Source organism: Rana temporaria, chromosome 1 (genome assembly GCF_905171775.1).
Source record: "Rana temporaria chromosome 1, aRanTem1.1, whole genome shotgun sequence".
Lineage (NCBI taxonomy): Eukaryota > Metazoa > Chordata > Amphibia > Anura > Ranidae > Rana > Rana temporaria.
This window is the reverse complement of record NC_053489.1, coordinates 61,413,299-61,435,074: the sequence shown is the minus strand read 5'-3', so window position 1 is coordinate 61,435,074 and position 21,776 is coordinate 61,413,299. Positions and strand designations below refer to the sequence as shown.

Genomic DNA, 21,776 nt, shown 5'->3' with positions numbered 1-21,776 from the left:
TGCAGTGTTCTAATGTGACCCTCACTCATTATATCTCTTAGTTGTGCAGTGTCTTTTTTAATCCAATGCCCCCCTACTTGTGTCTTACCCGGTGCAAAAAAATCATTGTTTTTCAGTGCTATGAGAGGTGAGTTGTATTCTTTCTCAATTTTTTTATATACTATATCCCATGTTTTCAGTGCCTTTTTTGTTATCTTGTGTAGATTTATATCCAGTGTCCTAAATTTGGGGGGATTCCAAATTATCTTATCTAACCTTGCCTGTGATATTTCATTTTCTAAACTTACCCACCTTTTTTCTTTATTGACTCTGGCCCACTCCACCACCCTTGTTAATATCACCGCATCGTAGTATCTCTTAACATCCGGAACGGCGAGTCCACCCTTTTTTTTTGGTTGCCTTAATGTTTGAGAAGATATCCTATGTTTCTTATTCTTCCATATAAAATTCATAATTAATTTATTAAGGGCTGAGAGTAGCGTTCTCGGGAGGGCTATGGGGATCATCTGGAATTTATATAGGACCTTTGGCATGATGACCATTTTGCAATAATTGATTCGTCCTATCCATGATATTGCTCTGTTTTCCACCCTTTTTGTCTCTTTCTTAATTTCGTTTAACAATGGGATGAAATTTATCGCGTAGGTTTTTTTGATTGATTTTGCTAACAAGATCCCAAGGTATTTAAGTTCGCTGACCCAGGCGAAACGATGATTCCTTTTCAGGGATTTTTCTTCTGTCTTACTAACATTTATACTCATAATCTCCGTTTTGGTGATATTCAATTTGAAATTTGAAACTTCTCCATATTCATGGCAAAGGCTTAATAGGTTTGGGATTGATGTTTTGGGTTCAGTTAAATAGAAGAGGACGTCGTCTGCAAAAGCTGCGAGTTTATGTTCCTCCTCTCCTATTTTGATCCCTTTTATTTTTTGACTGTTGCGGATCTTGGCTAGCAGGGGTTCCATTGACAACACAAACAGCAGTGGTGACAATGGACATCCCTGCCGCGTTCCGTTTTTCATTTGGAATGTTTGCGAGAAGCTACCGTTTATTTTTATTTTTGCCGAAGGAGACTGATAAAGGGCGGCCACCCAGTTCATCATCCCCCTGCCAAACCCCATTTCCTTTAAAGTAGAAAGCATGAGTCCCCAGTCTACCCTGTCGAACGCTTTCTCTGCGTCTATTGACAGGAGTAGGCCTGGGGACCCCGCCAACCTCATTTTCCGGATTATCAAAAGTGTTCTTACCCCATTGTCTCTCCCCTCTCGTCCCTGAATGAAACCCGTCTGATCTGGATGTACCAATTTATTCATTTCCTGCTTCACTCTCCCGGCCAATATCCTTGCGAACAATTTTATATCCGTGTTCAGCAAAGATATTGGCCGGTAGCCCGAGCAGCCCTCCAAGTCCTTGCCTTCTTTCGGGATAACAGTTATAATTGCTTCCAAGGCCTCTTTACTTAATTTGTGCCCCTTCCCCAGGCCATTAAAATACCTACATAGCCTTGGTAGTAGTATCTCTTTACATTTTTTGTAATACATTACTGTAAAGCCATCTGGGCCTGGGCTTTTACCTGAGGCAGAGTTTGTTAATGCTAACTTGATTTCATTTTCCGTGATTGGCCTATCCATCCCCTCTGCATCAAATTGACTAATTTTTGGGAGTCTTGCTTCTTTTAAAAAGGTTGTGATCTTATTTTCTTTCTCTCCTGTCTGCCAAGTCTTTTGTTCTACTGAATATAATTTTTCATAATATAATCTAAATGTTTCGGCAATTTCTTTTGTTGTATGTACAACCTCTCCTTTTTCATTTTTGATTTTATCAATATAGTTCCTTGATTTCTTTTTTTTCACCAGCCGAGCCAAATGTTTGCTTGTTTTATTTCCCCACTTGTATCTTTCACCTGCTATTGAGTTGAATTCTTTTCTTATTTCCTGATCCATGAGTTCTTTTAGTGTATTTCGTTTATTGACAAGAGTTAAGTATACATCTCGTTGCTTACCTTCTTTTTTGTGTGTTTGTTCTAAGCTGTAGATCTCATCTATTAATTTTACTTTTTTACTGATCGCTTCTTCTTTTCTCCTTGCTCCTTCCGAGATCAGAGCCCCTCTTATCACTGCCTTGTGGGCATCCCATAGGGTTGCCACTGAAATTTCCTCAGTCTCATTTATCTTAAAATATTCTTCTAGTTCTTTTTTAACCCTTGTTAAGCTTTTTTCCTCAATCAGTAGTTCCTCATTTAATCTCCAGCTTTGATAGGGCCTTTGATTTCCCGAGATTTTTATAGTTATACTAATGGGGGCGTGATCAGAGATCGTCATGGGCTCTATTCTCGTCTCGACCACCCCCTCCAGCATTCTATGATCCACAAAGATGTGGTCGATCCGAGAATAACTACCATGTACCTGGGAAAAAAAAGTGTAGTCTCGCTGAGTAGGATTAAAAATCCTCCATGCATCTACGAGCTGACTTCTATGTAGGCTAGCTTTGGCCTTTCTTAATTGTGTGTCCTGGGTTTCTAGTGTACTGTGGGACTTATCCACTTTCGGATCCATGCAGAAGTTTAGGTCTCCTCCTAGTATTATCTTTCCCCTGCTAAAGTCTTTTAATTTTCCTAAGATTCCCAATATGTACTTCAACGGGGAGATGTTAGGTGCATATACGTTTACCAGGGTATACTCTTCTTCCTCCAATTTTCCTCTCAAAAAGAGGAATCTCCCTTCTGGGTCAGTTAGTCTATCTGTAGGCACAAACCTAGTCCCCTTGGCTACCCCTATTGCGACCCCTCTGGCTCTCTTGGAGATGGTGTCTCCATAATACCAAGTGGGGAAGTCTGTCGAATACATCCTTACGTTTGACCCTATTGTCAGATGGGTCTCTTGAAGGAATGCAATATCTGCCCTATAATGTTTCAGTTCCTTTAGCACATTATGTCTCTTGTATGGGCTGTTTAGACCCTTGACGTTGTATGAGAGGCATTTAATTACTGGCATCTTCGTTCTCTTTTTTTTTTTTTCCTCCTCTTCCTCCCTTTTCTCTCCCCGGGTCTGGGTCTGCGATTTTCTTTTCTATGGGTTACGCTCTCTTCTAGTTGTCCAGGTGAGACAGGGCTTTTCCCCCCCCCCTCAATCCCTCCCCCCTCTTCCCCCCTCCCCCCTCCCCCCATCCCTCCCTCCCGTTTGGTCTATTAAAGACCTCTGAACCAACTCCCATGTCTTGGTCCAGATTGCTCAGGGTGAGGGTTTAGGATTTTCCACCCCCCCCACTATCGTTGGATAGGGGAGGTGGGGGGAAAGCTTCAATTTCATCTTCCCCATAGCCACCCCGGGTCCTCTCGGATCCCGGTAGTAAGCCCGGGGGGGAAGAGAAAAAAAATTAGATAAGGGACACATTCCTAACACTCCAATCTCCTCTCTCAGATCTCAGCTAAGAGAGCAGGGAATCCCCAGATGTATTGAGTCCCTTTGAAAAAAGGGACTAATTTCGTTCGTCTTCCTCTATGTCCACCGAGTATTCCCTCAGTTCTCAGGGTAAAGAGAGAGAAGAGCTCCGTCGAAGGGGACCCTAAGGAGACAGACTTTAGCCTAAGTCGGAGCCGGATGGGTATGGGAAGGAGAGGGACGGGGGGGCCTCAAAAAAGGGGCTCCCCCGCCTCCCCCTCAACCCCATCCCGGCAGGTCGGGAATCCGAATATCCAATTTCCTGCAGAATTCACTTAAGTCCTCGGGGAATCTCAAGGTCGCAGATCTTCCCTCTCTTGTCCCAATTAGACAGGCGGGGAACCCCCAATTGTACTTGATATTTAGGTCGACCATCTGTTTTAAGAGTGGTTTTAACAACCATCTCCTCGCCAAGGTTTCTGGGGCCACATCAGTGAAAATCCGGAGATCGACCCCCTCGAAAACTATCGGGGATTGTCCCCTCAGCTTCTTCCATATTTCTTCCTTCTCTTCATAGAATCTGAATCTTATTATGACATCTCTTGTTCGCTCGGGTGGCCCTCTTTTCAGGTTTCCTACTCGATGTACCCTTTCGATCATGATTGGGTTGTCAGCTGTTCTTTTCAATACAGGATTAAATATCGTTTGCATAGTTGTCCTGAGATCTTCTCCCCTCTTCTCTGGTAATGATTTGATCCTCAGGTTTTGTCTCCGATTTCTATTTTCCTGGTCTTCTAATTTGTAGAGAATAAGTCTCTGTTGTAATTGGATCTGATCGATCTGAATTTTTAGTGAGTTGGATTCTTGTTCTTGTTTCTCAATTTGTTCCTCTGCTGATTCTATTCTGGAAAGCATTTGACCAAAGTCTGTCCGTAAGTTCTGTATCTCCCCCTTTATTGCATTTTCCAATTTTAACAGCATCTCTGCCATTTCTCTCTTTGAGGGGGACTGTGTATTTACGTTTTGTTCTTCAATCCTGCTGCTTTCCAGTCCATTTCCCATGGGCCCTTCCTCTCTTAGCTCTATAGATGTTTCTCTAGAGATATCACTCTGGGGTATCTTATTATCAGTCTTTTTAATTTTATTCGCTTGTTGTTGTTGCTTCATTGCTCCCTGGGCCCCCTGGGCACGCGGGCTTTCCCCTCTGGTCACAAATGGTCTTATTGAGCTTGTTGCTGTTGTGTTGCTTGGGGTAGTTGGGGGCCCCCCTTTTGTTGATCTACTCGTCATTCTACTCATTTTATTCTCTCTCCTTCTAATTCTCTTCCCCAGCTTGACCTCCTTTTTCCAATTGTTGGGAGAGTTAGAAATTGTAGAGAGGCTCCGTTGGAACGGGGATACTCATGTACAGTGCAGTGATGGGTGAGAAAGGGGAATCCGATATTATTCCCCCATATGCCACTTCATCTTATCATGCAAACTTGCACCGTTTAGATTATCTCCCTCTTGTGATCCTTGACCACTTCTTGAAGGGAAGGGGGATTTTGTACTAACAGGTGAAAGGGGAGCGTGTCACCGTGTTATTCCTGTGTACTTTAGTTTTCAGTTTTCAGTTTTCCCTTTCGTTCCCCCTTTCACTCCTGTACCCCCGGTTCTATATTACTTGCTGGGCCCGGAGGCGAAAAGGAAAAAGGAAGAGGATAGCAAAGGGACTAAGGGGGCGCTTGCACCAAGAATTCGCCACTTCGCAAGAGAACTTGCCTGTTGTTTATTAGTTACTTCCCAACCCCTCTTCCCCTCTCTCTTCAGCTCAGCCTTCTCCTGTGCCCAAAGTATGTCGCCGTTAGGTCTTTAATATTCTCGTGTATGTGTGACTGAGACTTCCTTCAGAGAAATTTCAGACCGATATCAGGGGGGTCACAAACATTTGCAGGGACCTGGGTTCTCAATTCGGCGAGCCCCACGGGCTAACTTAAAAAGCATGCCCTTAACTTTTGTACCCCTATAAAGTGTATTGCGTAAGTACAGATCGGTATGTTGAGTCCAAAGATCAAAAGGCTCGGAAACCAATATGAGTGAGCTGTAAAAATACCTTGGGTGTTTGCGCCTTGTGCTTCTTTTGCGTCTAATGATTAAATGGTTTCAGTAATAATTTACCGTTTATTTTCTTTAAACACCTCCCTTCTGGCGCTCTACCCCAAATTCAGGTCAGATTCAAACCTTTTCTCAAACATTTCTTTTACAGTACATTTTGTTAATCCTATAAGCTTGTCCCACGGTATCGTTCCTTACAGTTTACAGTATTTCAATAATTGTGAATTCTCATACCTTAAGGGATGCAGCAAATCAGAAGGCGGATAATGCAAAACAGACCTGTTCTTTTTGCAGGGTAACTGTGCAGGTTTTCCCTGCCTTACCTCCGTGCTTCCTGACCTTTGTTTAGGGGGTTCCTTACTGCTGACCTTACTGTGGCCTGTTTGCCGTGATGAGTGAAGCAGTAGATTCTTGTGAATGGACTCCGCATGTTCCGTCCTACCACCGTACCACTTGCCTCCTCCTCTTAGCTCGTCTGTCCCCGCTTCACGCCGGCAGTTCTCCTGAGCCCCCCGCCTCGGCACATCACAATCCCCCGTGTGGAGAACCAAGCACGGGTGCTACACTCCCTCGCCGCACCGTACGGGTCCTCCGCTGTGCAGCGCGGTGATCGGCGTGTGACGTATGGTATGGAGCCAGCCGACAGTCATCTCCTCCTATCGGCTAGCGCGGTCCGTCCTTCCCCTCGGGCAGTCCCATGATTTTTCGTTCCCCCTCACCCATGAGCGCGGCACGTCCTCACGTGCACATGCACGCCATTGATGACGCCGAAACAAAGACATTCTATACATTGGATGATTTGTTTTTAACATGAATTTAAATTTAGCGTTGGCTATCGGTTGGTGTTCCGTATGGGTCACTTAATGAAATAATTTTTTCAATTTTATTCATTTATTTTATATATAATTTTATTTGTGTTTTTCTTGGCATTGGCTTACTGTTTTTCGTGATGATGGATGCCTGGCTAGTATGGTGCCGTCCTTATGGGGCATTTATTAAACTTCAGATATTAATACCTTTATGATTATGGATTAACTGTTCATAGTATATTGGATACTTTGGCTTCTTGATGCGTACCTTGTGGGGCACGTTTAATATGTAGATAGCCGATTGCCATGAATGGTCCGTTTGTCTATGAGATATGACCATTTTCCCTATTATGACTGCCGATGTAATTTTTTTAATTTTTTATTTTTGTCAAGATAATTTTATTTTATTTTTGTCAAGAAATTAATGGTTCCATTTTATATTTATATTTTTCTGTGATTAATGTCATGGTTTTTTATATTAATATGACCTTTGATCTATCTTTGATCCTTGAGATCTTAGTTTATAGTACTGTGGGTGTGGCGTTCGGCTTCAAGTCAGCGTCATTCATCTCCATCTGCCTTTGAGTGCTGGCAAATGTGCTAGTTATTCTATTGCAGTCCCCTTTTCGACCTTGCTTTTGTTCTAACTTTGGCTGGGCTTTCCCTGAGTTAAGATGTCCGATGGATCTTCAGATGCTTCACCACATCGAGGCTACATCCGTTGTCTATTGTATTTATGCGGTGATTCAGAGCGCCGCCTGTATCCCGTGACCAAGTCCGATTGCGACGAAACGTTGGGAGGCGGCGTGCTGACGTCACCGCGTACTGTTTACCTGATACAGGCTGTGTATCGAGCGGGCCGGCTCAAATTTTATTCGTTTGCCTACATTGACATGTAAGTGTTATTTTATTGATTTCGACATTAAACCAAGACGTTATTACGCTATGTGGAGTCTTTCTGCTTTCTTATATCCCTGGATGACCCATCGAGAGATGCATCTGTAAAGATTACTCACTAGGATTTCACCGCTGTTGCTGTCCATTGCTGCCTATGGGATATCCATTCATGCCTCTTATGCGCAGTTTGATCTCTCTTAAACCAGAGATCAATTTTATTCGGTAAGAGGCTTTTATATCGTTGGTGGAGGATCTTTCTGTCCAGCACTTTTCCTTGTGGATTGAGTTTATCACCTGGGAGAATTTATTTACTTGCCTCTGTGGCGGGACATTTTATTCATTGAACTTTATGTCACTTTTTGTTCACTTATCACTTATTTAGCGTGATCTCTTCCTTTTTTTTGCATATTTGATAGTGTAGTATAACACTTTTTGATCGCTGCTTTCCCCTTTTTTTCTTTTTCACTGTTAACAAGCGCAATATTTTTTTCTTACATTTCTTAATTCTACTTTTTTATTTCTCTACTAAGCATAGTCAAAATGTGGCTTTCGGGTCATTATACTGCATTGTTGTTGTTCCATTTCCAAGAATTAATTGACTGGGATTGCAACAGAGACTTGGATTGACTTAAGCAAGAGTCAAAATTTACCTACAGTGGCTTATGTAAGGGAGTCAGTAGAGGTCTCAGCTTGGGACCCAGCCAATGCCTCCCAGGTGTGCTACCTGGGAGGATGGGATGAATCCAGAGATCCTTGGCCTCCCATGCCTGTTGCCTGGGGAGCAGTTTCAGAGCCAAGGCCCAAGGATTCGAAGTCGGTCTATGCTGTGGAATATACAGGAAGGTGCAGAGGCGTAACTAGAAAACTATGAAGGTCCCCCCCTGGCCCCCATCCCTGGGCTCTTCCCTCCGAGCCCCGGGCCCTTGGAAGTGTATGATTAACCATTTCATTGCTAGCAGATCCCTAGTGGAAATGCATATATAACCCTCCCTTAATCTATCCAAAGTGAAAAAAAAGTGTTGTCTACAGTGCTTAAAGCACAGATCTCTGATCATTTTATGGAGTATGGAGAGGACTAAGAAGGTATAGCCATGCCAATGGTGCAGCAGAAAGGAAGGTTTGTGGTCAAGGATAATAGGACATTCAAAATTAGAAGCAGCTTGTATTACACTAACAGTGTAGCGCAAGTCGGCTGGGACTCTTTCCGGCCTAGGCCAGGATACAGCATTGCCTCTCACAACAGCACATCTACTTGCTCCACAAGGCATGATCACCTCTGAGGCCAGCCACATCCCCTCTCCAGGTTGAGCCCCATTATTGCAAACATCGCAGCAGGCTCCACCTTGGGAGCTGCCTGATCACTGCTGGTGAAAGAGGCAAGGGGAGGGATCTGTCCCTGGTATGTTCTGAGTGGGCACTGCATGGTGACCCCGTCTGGCAGTAGAGAACACAGTCAGAGTGATGTGAATGTCTGTGATTTTGTGTGGACACCCACAGAACACCGGTAGACTTGACGGTCTATGAATTCACATGTGCTGCAATGGGTCCCCTTCCTGCCGTCTTGGGACTCCCCCACGGTGGTGGAACACCAGGACACAGTCATAAGTGGGACCTTTGCAACCATGGTAGTTCTGCCACTGGTAAGGTGGCTAATAAAGGGGAGTGCCTTCAGAAGAATTCTGCTTAGTCCAATGCCATTCTCAGATTAAAGGTACACTACTACAGTTTGCTGGTCTCAGCTTAGAGGTATATCACTAGTCTGTGAGAGGATAGAAGAAGATCCTGGACTGCCGCACTTCTTAAAACAGTGGGCCGGATTCAGGTAGGAGATATCTCCAGATACGCCATTGTATCTCTGAGTTGAGGCGTCGTATCTATGCGCCTGATTCATAGAATCAGTTACGCATAGATTTCCCTAAGATCCGACTGGCGTAAGTGTCTTACACCGTCGTATCTTAGGCTGCATATTTACGCTGGCCGCTAGGTGGCGCTTCCGTCGATTTACGCGATGAATATGCTAATTAGGTAAATACGCCGATTCACATATGTACGTACGCCCGGCGTTATTTTTTACGTCGTTTACGTTAGGCTTTTTCAGCGTAAGGTGGCTCCTGCTATTATGAGGCGTACGCAATGTTAAGTATGGACGTCGTTCCCGCGTCGAATTTTGAAATTTTTACGTCGTTTGCGTAAGTCGTTCGCGAATAGGGCTGTACGTAAGTTACGTTCACGTCTAAAGCATTGACGATTTGTGCACTGGGATTCTTTTACGAACGGTGCATGCGCCGTTCGTAAAAAACGTCAAATACGTGGGGTCACACTAAATTTAAATAAAACACGCCCACATCATCCAAATTTGAATTAGGCGGGCTTACGATGGAGCACATACGTTATGCCGCCGTAACTTAGGGCGCAAGTTCTTTCTTTTTTTTTTTTTTTCTTTTTTTATCCTTTACTTCAGGTTCCACCTCATAGAGTTTCTTTAGAGCGCTCAGCTTTTATTTTTACCGGCCCACATAGCGTCTCTATTTGGTTTTACATCATTAGTAAAGGTGTACTTTTAATTATTTTATACTCATTTCTTTATTTCCTTTTTTTTTTTATTTTTTATTATTATATATATATATATATATTTTTTTTTAATTTATACGAGAGTACAAATTCTACTATCTTGTTAAATTTCCCCTAACTTCCTCCCCCCTCCCCTAATTCCCCCCCCCCCCCCCCTCACCAGATATAGCCGCTTTATAGAATTATAGAATTTCCTCGGGAACTCCTATGTCAGCCCTCAGGTTTTTCGCATAACTCCATGACCTCTTAAAGACCCTCCAATCCTTCCATTTCTTACTTTTACTTATATTATTCCCCTCTAGCCCTTCCCTTAGATCTTCCATTGTATATGTCTCTTCGACAGCATCGATCCACTCCCACGTCGTGGGGCATTCTGTCTCTTGCCATTTTCTGGGGATTAGCCTCTTAGCTGCGTTCAATAAATGTGGAACCAATGATTCTTTATATCTTCTTAACCCTACTTTGCCTCCGTGAAATAACACCGTCCATGGGTCTTTTTTTATTTTATTTTTTGTTATCTCTTCTATGAACTCCAAGATCTTCTCCCAGTAGGTCTTTACTTTGGGACACTCCCACCATAGGTGTGCCATGGTTCCTGGGGTCTCGCAGCCCCTCCAGCAATTTTCTGATTGACCTTCTTTAAATTTACTTAGTTTGTTAGGGGTTATATACCATCTGGCAATGCATTTGTAATTTATTTCCGCCGTTCGGCTATCCACTGCTGAGGAGTGTGTCAGTTTCAACATTTTCTTTAGTTGGGTCCTCTCGTGCTGTGTTTTAAATTCCCTTTCCCATTTTTCAATAAATGGTGGTATCTCCCTCTCGTCTGTCTCCAATAACATTCTATATACCTTTGATATGGTACCTTTGACACTTTCCGTTGAACATCATTTTTCCATTTCTGTTAGCTGTTCCCCTGATCTCAGAGGGGTTGGTAATTTCTGGACAAACCGACTGAGTTGTTGATATCTCCATTTATTGATTTCCATCAAACTTTCTTTCTTTTTTAATTCCGTATATGTTACCAAGTGTCCATCCTTAATTATATCTCTTAATTGTGCCGATTCTTTCTTTATCCAATTTCCTCCCACTTGTGTTTTCCCTGGTGCAAAATATTCATTGGCCCAGATTCAAGAAGCTATTGCGCCCGCGCAACCATAGGTTGCGCGGCGCAATAGCTGTTTTGCTCCCGCGTAGCGAATGCCCCTGATTTAGGAACATCACTACGCGGACTGCAGCCTAGGATATGACAGGCATAAGCCTCCTTATGCCTTCATATCTCAGGCTGCATTCTTGCGTTGGCCGCTAGGGGGCGCGGCCATTGTGATCGGCGTATAGTATGCAAATTGCATACTACCACCGATTCACAAAAGTTGCACGGGCCCTGCGCACGCAAGGTACGGAGTTTCCGTACGGCGACTTTAGCGTAAGGCTGCCCCTTCTCATAGTAGGGGCAGCCAATGCTAAAGTATAGCCGCCCTTCCCGCTCGTGAAATTTAAATTTCATGTCGTTTACGTAAGTGATTCGTGAATGGTGCTGGACGCCATTCACGTTCACTTAGAAGCAAATGATGTCCTTGCGACGTCATTTGCCGCAATGCACGTCGGGAAAGTTTCCCGACGGAGCATGCACTGTTCGCTCGGCGCGGGAGCGCGCCTAATTTAAATGATTCCCGCCCCCGGCGGGATCATTTACATTAGGCGCCCTTACGCAGGGCTAATTAGCATAGCGCCCGGCGCAATTAACGGAGCTACTGCTCCGTGAATCGCGGGCAAATCCAAATATTTGCGTGGGCGCAGAGCAAAATCTTTGCCTTTTGCCCACGCAAATATTGCGCGGCTCTACCTGAATTTGGGCCATTGTTTTTTAGTGCTATAAGTGGTGAGTTGAAATTTCTCTCCATTTTTTTTTTACTGTGTCCCAGATACTAAGTGCATTTTTTGTTATCGCGTGTATTTTCGTGCTTAATTTTCTATATTGAGGGGGGTTCCATATTATTGTGTCTAGTCTCACCTTGGATAGTGCATTCTCTAAGCTAACCCACCTTTTTTCGTCCGCGAATGCAGATAGCTTATGTTCTTCTTTTCCGACTTTGACTCCTTCGATGTCTGGATTTTTGCGGACCCTGGCCAGTAGCGGTTCGAGAGACAACACAAACAGGAGGGGGGACAGGAGACAACCCTGCCTTGTACCATTCTTCATCTCAAAGGGTTCAGATAGACTGCCATTTACGTTTATCTTGGCCGTTGGAGACCAATAGAGGGCTCTGATCCATTCTAACATCCTCTGGCCGAAGCCCATGCTTTCCAAGGTTTGTATCATGAATCCCCAGTCTACCCTGTCGAATGCCTTTTCTGCATCAATCGACAGGAATAGACCTGGGGACCCATTTTCCCTCAATTTTTGAAGGATCAGCAAGGCTCTGACCCCGTTGTCCCTTCCCTCTCTCCCTTTGATGAACCCCGTTTGATCTGGGTGGATCAGTTTACCCATCTCTATTTTTATTCTTTCTGCCAGTACTTTTGAAAACAATTTAATATCTGCATTTAGCAGCGATATAGGTCTATAGCCTGGAGTTCTTTCTGAATACGGAACTTGCGCCCTAATTTACGGAGGCGTAACGTATCGGAGATACGTTACGCCCGCACAACATTACGCAGGGCTACCTGAATCCAGCCCAATGTCTTTCTTGTACAAATGAAATTCAAAAAACAACCAAAACGATGCAGTCAAAATGAAGTAAACAGGAAAAAGGTGGCTGACATGTTTAACATCATGTGATGCTTACTCATATCATAGCTATTAGTAAGCATCACATGATGTGAAACATATCAGCCACCTTTTTCCTGTTGTTCGCTTCATTTTGACTGCATCGCTTTGGTTGTTTTTTGGATTTCATTTGAACAATAAAGACATTGAAGTGCGGCAGTCCAGGATCTTCTTCTTCTATCCAATGCACCTGTGCATAGCCAGCACCTTTTTGGTTTAGTGGGACGGAAGCACAGCCAAGGGATCAGCAGTTTTTACAGCGGTATCATCTCTCACTAGTCTGTGAGAGGGGTTAAAGATGTTTAAAGATAACTGTCCATCAGACCTACCAAGTTCTTGATTAGCCTGTGGCAAAGGAAACTTACTACTGAGTCGAAGGATATTTGCTGATGTTTTGGGGCATTCTGTATACCTGTCCCTCTCCCCCCTGGACACTGAGCCCAGAAAAATTGAACATATGATTGATGGAGTGGATGTCTTTCTCCACTGGTGAGTGTTTGGGTGAAGGTGCGGGCTAGATCAATGTTATGCCGCGTACACACAATCATTTTTCGGCATGAAAAAAAACGAAGTTTTTAAAAACGTCATTTAAAATCATCGTGTGTGGGCTTCACATCGTTTTTCGGCTTCTGAAAAACGACAAAAAAAAAAATTCGAACATGCTGCATTTTTTAACGTCGTTTTAAAAAATGTAGTTTTTCGGGTTGTAAAAAATTATCATGTGTGGGCTAAAATGACGTTTTAAACCCGCGCATGCTCAGAAGCAAGTTAGGAGACGGAAGCGCTCGTTCAGGTAAAACTATTGTTCATAATGGAGTAAGCACATTCATCACGCTGTAACAGACAGAAAAGCGCCAATCGTCTTTTACTAACACGGAATCAGCTAAAGCAGCCCAAAGGCGAATAGAACTTCCCCTTTAGAGTGCCGCCGTATGTGTAGTACGTCACCGCGCTTTTTTCATAATTTTTTAAAAACGATGGTGTGTAGGCAACGTCGTTTTTAATGATGAAGTTGGAAAAACTTAGTTTTTTGGACATGCTGAAAAACACATTTTTTTTAATGCCGAAAACTGATTGTGTGTATGCGGCATTAGATAGGGTGGAAGGGCCTGTGAAATTCAACAGCTCCTATGGCCAAAGGGGTCATTGCAATGTTAGTATAGGCACTGCCCTTCATTTATTAGATACATTATATTATGTTTTTTTTTTTTTCCTTTTTAATAATACAGCTGTAATCAATTGGATTATGAAGACCTTTTCCATGAACTAACTTATCACATTTACCTTATCACAGCTGTTCCGGAACCACAGTCAAACCTTAACACCACGTAACCATTCGCCATGGTGATGGAGATAAAATCTTTGCTATCTGTGTCATAACTGTAGAGAATGGTCCCATCTTCTAAATCTGGCCGGAAGGTCATATCAAACTCCATGAAGGAAAGGTAATGGTGAGGTTCAAATGGCCACCTTGTCACAGCGAAGGAGCGGGTTGACTCATTAAACTGAGGTATAGCCAGGATGAAAGCTAGAACACAAAAAAAAAAGTTTAAAAACAACCAAACCATGATGCTCCCTACACACCATTATACAACATTTGCTGACACTTAGTAGGTTTATCTTCCTTCAGGACCCCAGTTTTTAAGTTTATAAGATGGTGTTATTATTGCACCATATGCAGATAGCGCACTTAAAGTGATTGTAAAGGAAAATATATATATATTGTTTTTAAATAACAAACACGTTATACTTATCTGTGCTGTGCAATGGAATTGCAGAGGGCAGCCCCAAACCTTCTCTACTCTGGTCCCTTGCTGGCGCTCATGCCTCTTCCTCTTCCTGGTGTGCCGACATAGGAATCTGCTTCCTACTGTAGCACACCTGCAGCTTTGAGGGGCGAGGGGCCAATACTGATACTAAAACATTTTTTACTTTAAAGTGATTGTAAAGTCTCGTTTTTTTTTTTCTATAAAAATAACAAACATGTTATACTTACCTCCTCTGTGCAGTTGGTTTTGCACAGAGCAGCTTGAATACTCCTCTTCTCGGGTGTCTATTTGATGCTCCTGGTTGAGTGCCCCACAGTAAGCAGCTTGCTATGGGGGCACTCAAGTCAAGAAGCATCTCCCTGTGTCCATTCAGACACGGAGCCGTGATTTGGCCCTGCCCACTCTCTCTCCTGATTGGCTAACTGACTTTGACTGACATCAGCGGGAGCCAGTGGCGCCGCTGCTGTGTCTCAGCCAATCAGGAGGGAGAGTCACCTGTGGACATTGCTGAATCGAGATGGGTTTAGGTAAGTGTTAGGGGGGCTTCTGCAAACTGAAGGCTTTTTAGCTTAATGCATAGAATGAATTAGAATATAAACCTTCTGCCTTTACAATCACTTTAATGCAGGGACTGCATTAAGGTAAAATATGTTTAGGCTAAGGTGACCAGATTTTTTAAATGAAATCCGGGGACATATTTTTTTTTATACTAGTAATGGAGGGAATCAGCAACTTTCTGCCCATTGCAACCGCCACGGCGCCGCCTGACTCACAGCCTGTCAAGTCTCACTTTCCAGGCCCTGGCTACTATTGGGTGGGAAAGCAAGGAGATAAGCAGGCAGGCAGCTGGCCGGGACTTGAGCCAAGGCAGAAGAACATGCGAGCGGAGCTGAATGGGCATGCACCCAAACCTTAAGAAATGTTCTATTCTGGATCGGCTGCAAAGGCTATGAATGTGGTTTTCAGTAGCACATGGAGCTCATTGCCCTGAAGAGATTATCCATCCCAAATCACCTTTCCAGATAGCTTACTCAGTCACAACTCACATGAAAGAAGATCTGGCGATGTTTATTCGTCGTATGATCCGTAGAATGCAAGTTACAACAGGTAAAAGAACGATTCTTCCATCCAGGTAGAAGATACATACAGGTCACATGAATTACAGCATTAAAATGACTGATACAGAAAAGAGGGGGAGGAGACTGAGCAGCATGGAAACTACGGAATGCCACAAGAGACAAACTAGATAGACATTAAAGAGACAGTACATAATAAAATAATATCATGTAACATGACACTCCCCGCCTGAAATCTTTAGATTTCAAAGTCTATTACATATATAAAGATAAGTCCAACTTGAACCTGTAGGGGAAGAAACGTTAAAGGTAAAACTGGTGTGTAAACCATAGATACGAGATACCCGCAAACACAAGAAGATATGCAGTAAATGAACAATGAAACATGACGTCCAAAAAACAGATGGCTTGAGTCCTGTAGTCTATCGTTTATAATCGTGGGACTTCAACAGTAGCACAGTCAATAGTGATAGTGATATTCTCCCCGCCATAGCAGGTATAGCCGGTACTCCTGCCTAAGTCACTTACTTGGGAGAAGAAGCACCAATTCCGTGATTGGTCGTGAGAAAGTCCGAGCAGAACCTCCTTTAAAAACAATGGGCAATGTGTATCAAATAAGCAACAGCCCTAACAGCTGATGACCAGGTTGAGAAACGTTCAAAACGATGCGACTTTAGTTTTTGTTCTGAACTCGCAGAGGTACACAGTGTGGTGTACATAGACCTGATTTCTTTATCATCGTCAGGATGTACCAGTTCATAGGTAGTGTCCGTGGAAATTGAGTAGGAGTTTTCAGAAAGAAATCTTGGAGGCGACAGCCACAAGCAGTCGAGGAGAGCTACTGGAGATATAGCTCTTGTCCCACAATCGGCAGGATTAAGGTCAGTGGGAATATGATGCCATTGCTTTAGCAAGGAGAACCTTCTGATACGTTCTACTCTATTGCTGACGTACACGTAAAATTGTTTAGTTTGGTTGTAAATGTAACCAAGCACTATCTTGCTGTCTGTGTAAAATGTGAAGGAATCAATGTTAATGTCCATTTCACTCTTTATGACTTCAGCTATTTCCACTGCTAGCACAGCTGCACAAAGTTCAAGTCTGGGTATGGTATGTGCCGGTTTTGGTGTTAGCTTTGTCTTGCCTAGAACAAAGTTGCAGTGTATGTCTCCATTAACTCCTGAGGTCTTCAAATAGGCCACTGCAGCTATAGCTTCAACTGATGCATCAGAGAAAATATGGATTTCCCTCTGGACAGCGGCTGAGATGGAGACTGGGGCATAGCAACGTGGAATTTGGAGCTGTTCTAATGTCTTCAGAGAACCTCTCCATTTCTCCCATCTTTGTTGTTTCTCAATAGGTAACGGAGTGTCCCAATCTATGTTATCAGTAGTAAGCTGTCTTAATAACATCTTACCTTGGATGGTGACTGGGGCTATAAATCCCAGTGGGTCGTAGATGCTGTTCACTACGGACAAGACTCCTCTCTTGGTGAAGGGTTTGTCACAGGTTGACACCTGGAAGGTGAATGTGTCTACTTTGATGTTCCACAGCAGACCTAGACTTCTCTGCATAGGGAGTGTAAGGTCTTTCACACTGACAGCATAGTCCTCAGGGTGAAATGCATTCATTAGCTCTTGGCTGTTAGATATAATTTTGTGAAGTCTCAAGTTTGCTACAGCTAGCATCTCCTTTGTTCTGGTAAGAAGATTAATTGCTTCTTTAGCAGTAGGAAAGGATTTGAGCCCGTCATCTACGTAAAAGTTCCTTTCAACAAATTGACGAGCATCGGATCCATACTCAGCTTCTCCAAGCTGAGCTGTCTTTTTTAGTCCATAGATTGCTACAGCTGGGGAAGGCTGTTCCCAAAGACATGTACCCTCATTCGGTAATCAATTACCTCTTTGTTGATGTCGTTGTCCTTGTGCCATAGAAACCTGAGGTAATTCCTGTTATCTTCCTTGACGATGAAGCAGTGGAACATTTGTTGAATGTCGGCCATCACCGCTACAGGTTCTTGACGAAAGCGAATTAGGACTCCAATGAGGTTGTTGTTCAAGTTGGGCCCTATGAGGAGCATGTCGTTAAGTGAGAAGCCTTCATGTTGGGCACTGGAGTCAAAGACAACTCTGATTTGGTCTGACTTTCGTGGGTGATACACACCGAAGGAAGGGAGGTACCAGCATTCTTCTCCTTCTTTCAATGGGGGTGCGGGTTCGGCATGACCCCTGTCAAAGATATTCTGTATGAAGTCCACAAAATGTCTTTCCATCTCTGGCTTCCTGCTTAAGGTACGCTTTAAGGAGGAGAATCTTTTGACTGCTTGATGTAGATTGTTTGGTAGCTTCTCTCTCGGGAGGCGAAAGGGTAGGGGTGCTACCCAACTATTGGAATCTTCCTGAAAGAACTCATTGTCCATTACTTTAAGGAATTCTTTGTCTTCTGCCGAAGGAGCCAACTTGTCGTCTTCACTGCTTACATTGAAAACTGTAGAACCAAAGCTGTCATCGTAGGTGCGGGAAAGGTTTGTGTTGCAATGTTGCAACTTGCAGCTAGTTACCTTCTCCTTTACCCAGTAGTGATGTGGGCATGGCTCAAAGTGAGTATTACGACCATTTGGCAATACATTTGTCTTGAATGAAGAAATGTTAGTAGGCCTTTTCATTTTGCCTATACAGACGTTGCCTATGATGACCCAGCCTAAGTCCAGGTACTGGGCGAATGGGGCCTCTGGAGGTCCGCTGACCTGCCTGTGTACCTTGTGGATCCTTAGAATATCTCTTCCCAGCAGAAGAAGGATTTTAGCATCTTTGTCAAGTGGTGGGATTTCACTGGCTATTGACCTTAGATGAGGGTGGTAGAAGGCAACTTCTGGTGTAGGTATTTCTTCTTTGTTGGCTGGTATCTGGTTACACTCTACAAGTGTAGGTAAGGGTAATTGTAGGTTATTTTCTAGGGAGGACACAATAAATCCATGAGCCCTTCTTCCAAAAACCTCTGTAGTTCCACTACAAGTGCCTAAGGTGTAAGGGTGAACCTCTCCTTTTGTGCAAAATAGATCGAACAGTTCGGATCGTGCAAGCGATCGATTGCTTTGATCGTCTAAGATAGCATACACCCTTAAAGTCTTTTCTGGCTGATCCTTGTGATGAATATTCACTAGGCATATTTTAGCGCAAGATTTGTCACAGTGGTCTTCCCCACAGACTTCAGTGCACAAAGAAAATACCATGGTGGAATTAGGTACATGATCTGTACTCTTCCCGCTGTGGTTCTGCCCAGGAGGAAGGTCTGCATGTTGTGAAGGATTGGACTCAAGGGGATGGAGTGCTTGCACATGGTCCTCGGAACCGCACTCTATGCACTTGATAGGAGTTTTACATTCCTTGGCAAAGTGATCGGTGGAAGCACAGCATCTATAACATACCCCAAAAGTCTTTAGGAGTTCCTTTCGTTCTTGTAGGGGCTTCTTTCTGAAACCGATACATTTTTTGAGGGGATGAGGCTTCTTGTGGATGGGACATAATCGGTTTGGGTTTTCGATCTTGCCGCTCTTGTTTGGGGCGGGAGTGGGAATAATGTCTGTCTTCCTAACAGACACGGGACCTCTGCGGTTCCTGTAGCTAGTATGTAGGTTGTCACCTTTAGGTGAGGGAGTATTGAACTCGCTGAATGCAAAACTAGGATCGTTCTTGGTGTCAGCAATGTTCCTGACGAAATTGCAGAAGTAGGAGAACGGAGGAAAGGAAACCTTGTTTTCCCGTTTGTATGATGACCCAACTTGGATCCACTTTTCTTGTAGGCCATGCGGAAGCTTGCAAACGATAGGGTTAACTCCTCGAGCAGTGTCCAGGTAACTGAGGCCAGGTAGCTTAGGGTCAGTTTTGGCAAGCTGGACTTCGAGAAGAAGGTCGCTGAGTCTCTGGAACTCTATATTGTCCTTACCAGATATCCTTGGGAAATTTTCCAATCGTTTGAGCAATGCATTCTCTATGGCTTCAGGACTACCGTAAGTCTGTTCTAGACGCTCCCATGCTGCGGTGAGACCTGCAGTTGGATTGTCGATGTAAACTGACCTGAGGCTCTTGACACGTTCTGTAGACTGTGGGCCAAGCAACCCGATCAGCAGATCCAGCTCACGATCGGCAGTAATACCGATACCGCCTAATGTAGTTTTGAAAGCGGCTTTCCAGCTTCTATAATTTTCAGGATGGTCGTCGAAGTTTACTAGGCCTGACTTGGCGAGCTCATATCGAAGTAAGTACTTTACTACCTCTGTTGTATCGGTTGCCTCTGACTTTACATAGGAGGTTGCTGGTTGATTGTTGTGGATTGCATTGTTTATGGTATCGTTGCAAAGAGACGTGGGAAGATATGGTGCAGCAAGGGCATTCAGCTGAATTGTTGGGTGAAGGTCTGGAACAGTACTGTTAGCAGGAGGCTCGCGACTTGCTTGCGGATTAGTGTGCCGTTTTGTGACATATGCGGGATCAGCATGACAGTCGGGAGCTGCACTGGGGTGGGTTTGCATGTAGGAAGTGGCTGGAACAGCTTTTACCTGATGATGTGGTGAAGTCCTTGCGTTGCCGTGAAACGTGGAGGTAATTGAGTGTTGACTGCTGTGGTTTAGAACATAGTTCTTAGTGCGTTCAAAAGGATTATCTACATCTGCCTTGACGCTGACCCTTTCGCTAGCGTTTTCATCTGCACCGATAGCTTGTTCCAAAACCTTTAGTTTTGCTGCAGCTGCCTCGTAGTTGCTCTGTTCCTTTAAAGCTTCAATTGCTGCCCTTTGACGTGCCGTTTGAGCATCTATTGCTGCCTTTTGATGCGCTGCCTCGGCTTCCATTACTGCCTTTTGATGCGCTGCCTCGGTTTCCATTACTGCCTTTTGATGCGCTGCCTCGGTTTCCATTACTGCCTTTTGATGCGCTGCCTCGGTTTCCATTTCTGCTCTCTTTTTTGCATATGCGGCCCGTACCTTGATAGCCTCTGCTTCGGCGCGGGCATTTATTAGCTGTTCACTAAGCGTTGAGTGCCTTGAACTTCGGGATCTAGAGGAACCTTTAGAACGTCTGGTGGATACAGATTTGTGAGATACAGTGTCCCGTGGCAGCATTAATTTTGCTTCTGCCTTTGCTTTAGTTCGCTGGATAAAGCTTTCTCTTTCCTCATTAAGAAGCTGGGCATTGTTAAGTTGCTCTAAGGACTCCTCAGTGTTGATGCTTTGCAGAATAGTTTTATATTTATTGCTTGTAGTCTGGTACAGTTCATATGAAGCAGAGAGATGCTTTATGGCGCCCTCTAGTTGCAGTACCTCATGGCTGGGACATGAAATCACATCAATGTGGGTGAGGATTTTATCCCAAATCTGCTTCAAACTGCTTGCTAGTTCAGTTCTCATGGATTCATAGTTCTCTTTAACCTTCCAAGTGGGTTTCACAGAGCGTTTGGTCAATGCAGTGGACTCTGGGTCCTCAACCTGGCTTTCTCTGTGTGGTGCATGCTGTGGTGTTTCATCACACACTGAGCCCTTTCCACTCATGATGGCCTGCAGTACACAGGCTTGGCTGTAGCAGTGAAGAGTGTCTGTATACTGTGAGGAGCTGTAAAAAGCTGTGCTGGGGTTGTATGCAGAATTCTCATGCAATACACACAGTTACACTTCACTATGATCTGTCCTGTGACGCAGTTATCTCTGTGCAGGCTGCTGGATACGTTCTTTTACTATTCTGGATCGGCTGCAAAGGCTATGAATGTGGTTTTCAGTAGCACATGGAGCTCATTGCCCTGAAGAGATTATCCATCCCAAATCACCTTTCCAGATAGCTTACTCAGTCACAACTCACATGAAAGAAGATCTGGCGATGTTTATTCGTCGTATGATCCGTAGAATGCAAGTTACAACAGGTAAAAGACCGATTCTTCCATCCAGGTAGAAGATACATACAGGTCACATGAATTACAGCATTAAAATGACTGATACAGAAAAGAGGGGGAGGAGACTGAGCAGCATGGAAACTACGGAATGCCACAAGAGACAAACTAGATAGACATTAAAGAGACAGTACATAATAAAATAATATCATGTAACATGACATGTTCCCTCCGCTCCGACCAGCACATGATTATCAGAAAGGGGCACAGATAATGGAAAAATATACCCCGCTAAGCTAGTAGGAGTGGCAGAGCGGGGGGTCTAATTCAGATTTTTTTTTTTTTATTCTGCACCAACTGTCTTTGAAATTGCCCCTGCCCCTGTTCAAATCCAATCTGGGGACAAACCGGGTACAGACTTGGTCCAGGGACAGTGTCCTCAATCCGGGGACTGTCCTCGGAAACCAGGGATGTCTGGTCACCCTAGCTTAGGCTTTAGGACCACTTTAAATGGAGATAATCCTCATTAT

General features: G+C 43.9%; 1 protein-coding gene across 2 annotated transcripts in view; it reads right to left on the bottom strand.

The window, feature by feature from the left end:
* Positions 1-21,776, bottom strand: part of EGFLAM (EGF like, fibronectin type III and laminin G domains) — a 273,167-nt gene that overhangs the window by 35,422 nt on the left and 215,969 nt on the right. For both annotated transcript variants that reach the window (XM_040338563.1, XM_040338572.1), the window contains exon 15: positions 13,809-14,052. In XM_040338563.1, the coding sequence (XP_040194497.1) occupies positions 13,809-14,052 (244 nt within the window). The remainder of the gene's footprint in view (positions 1-13,808; positions 14,053-21,776) is intronic.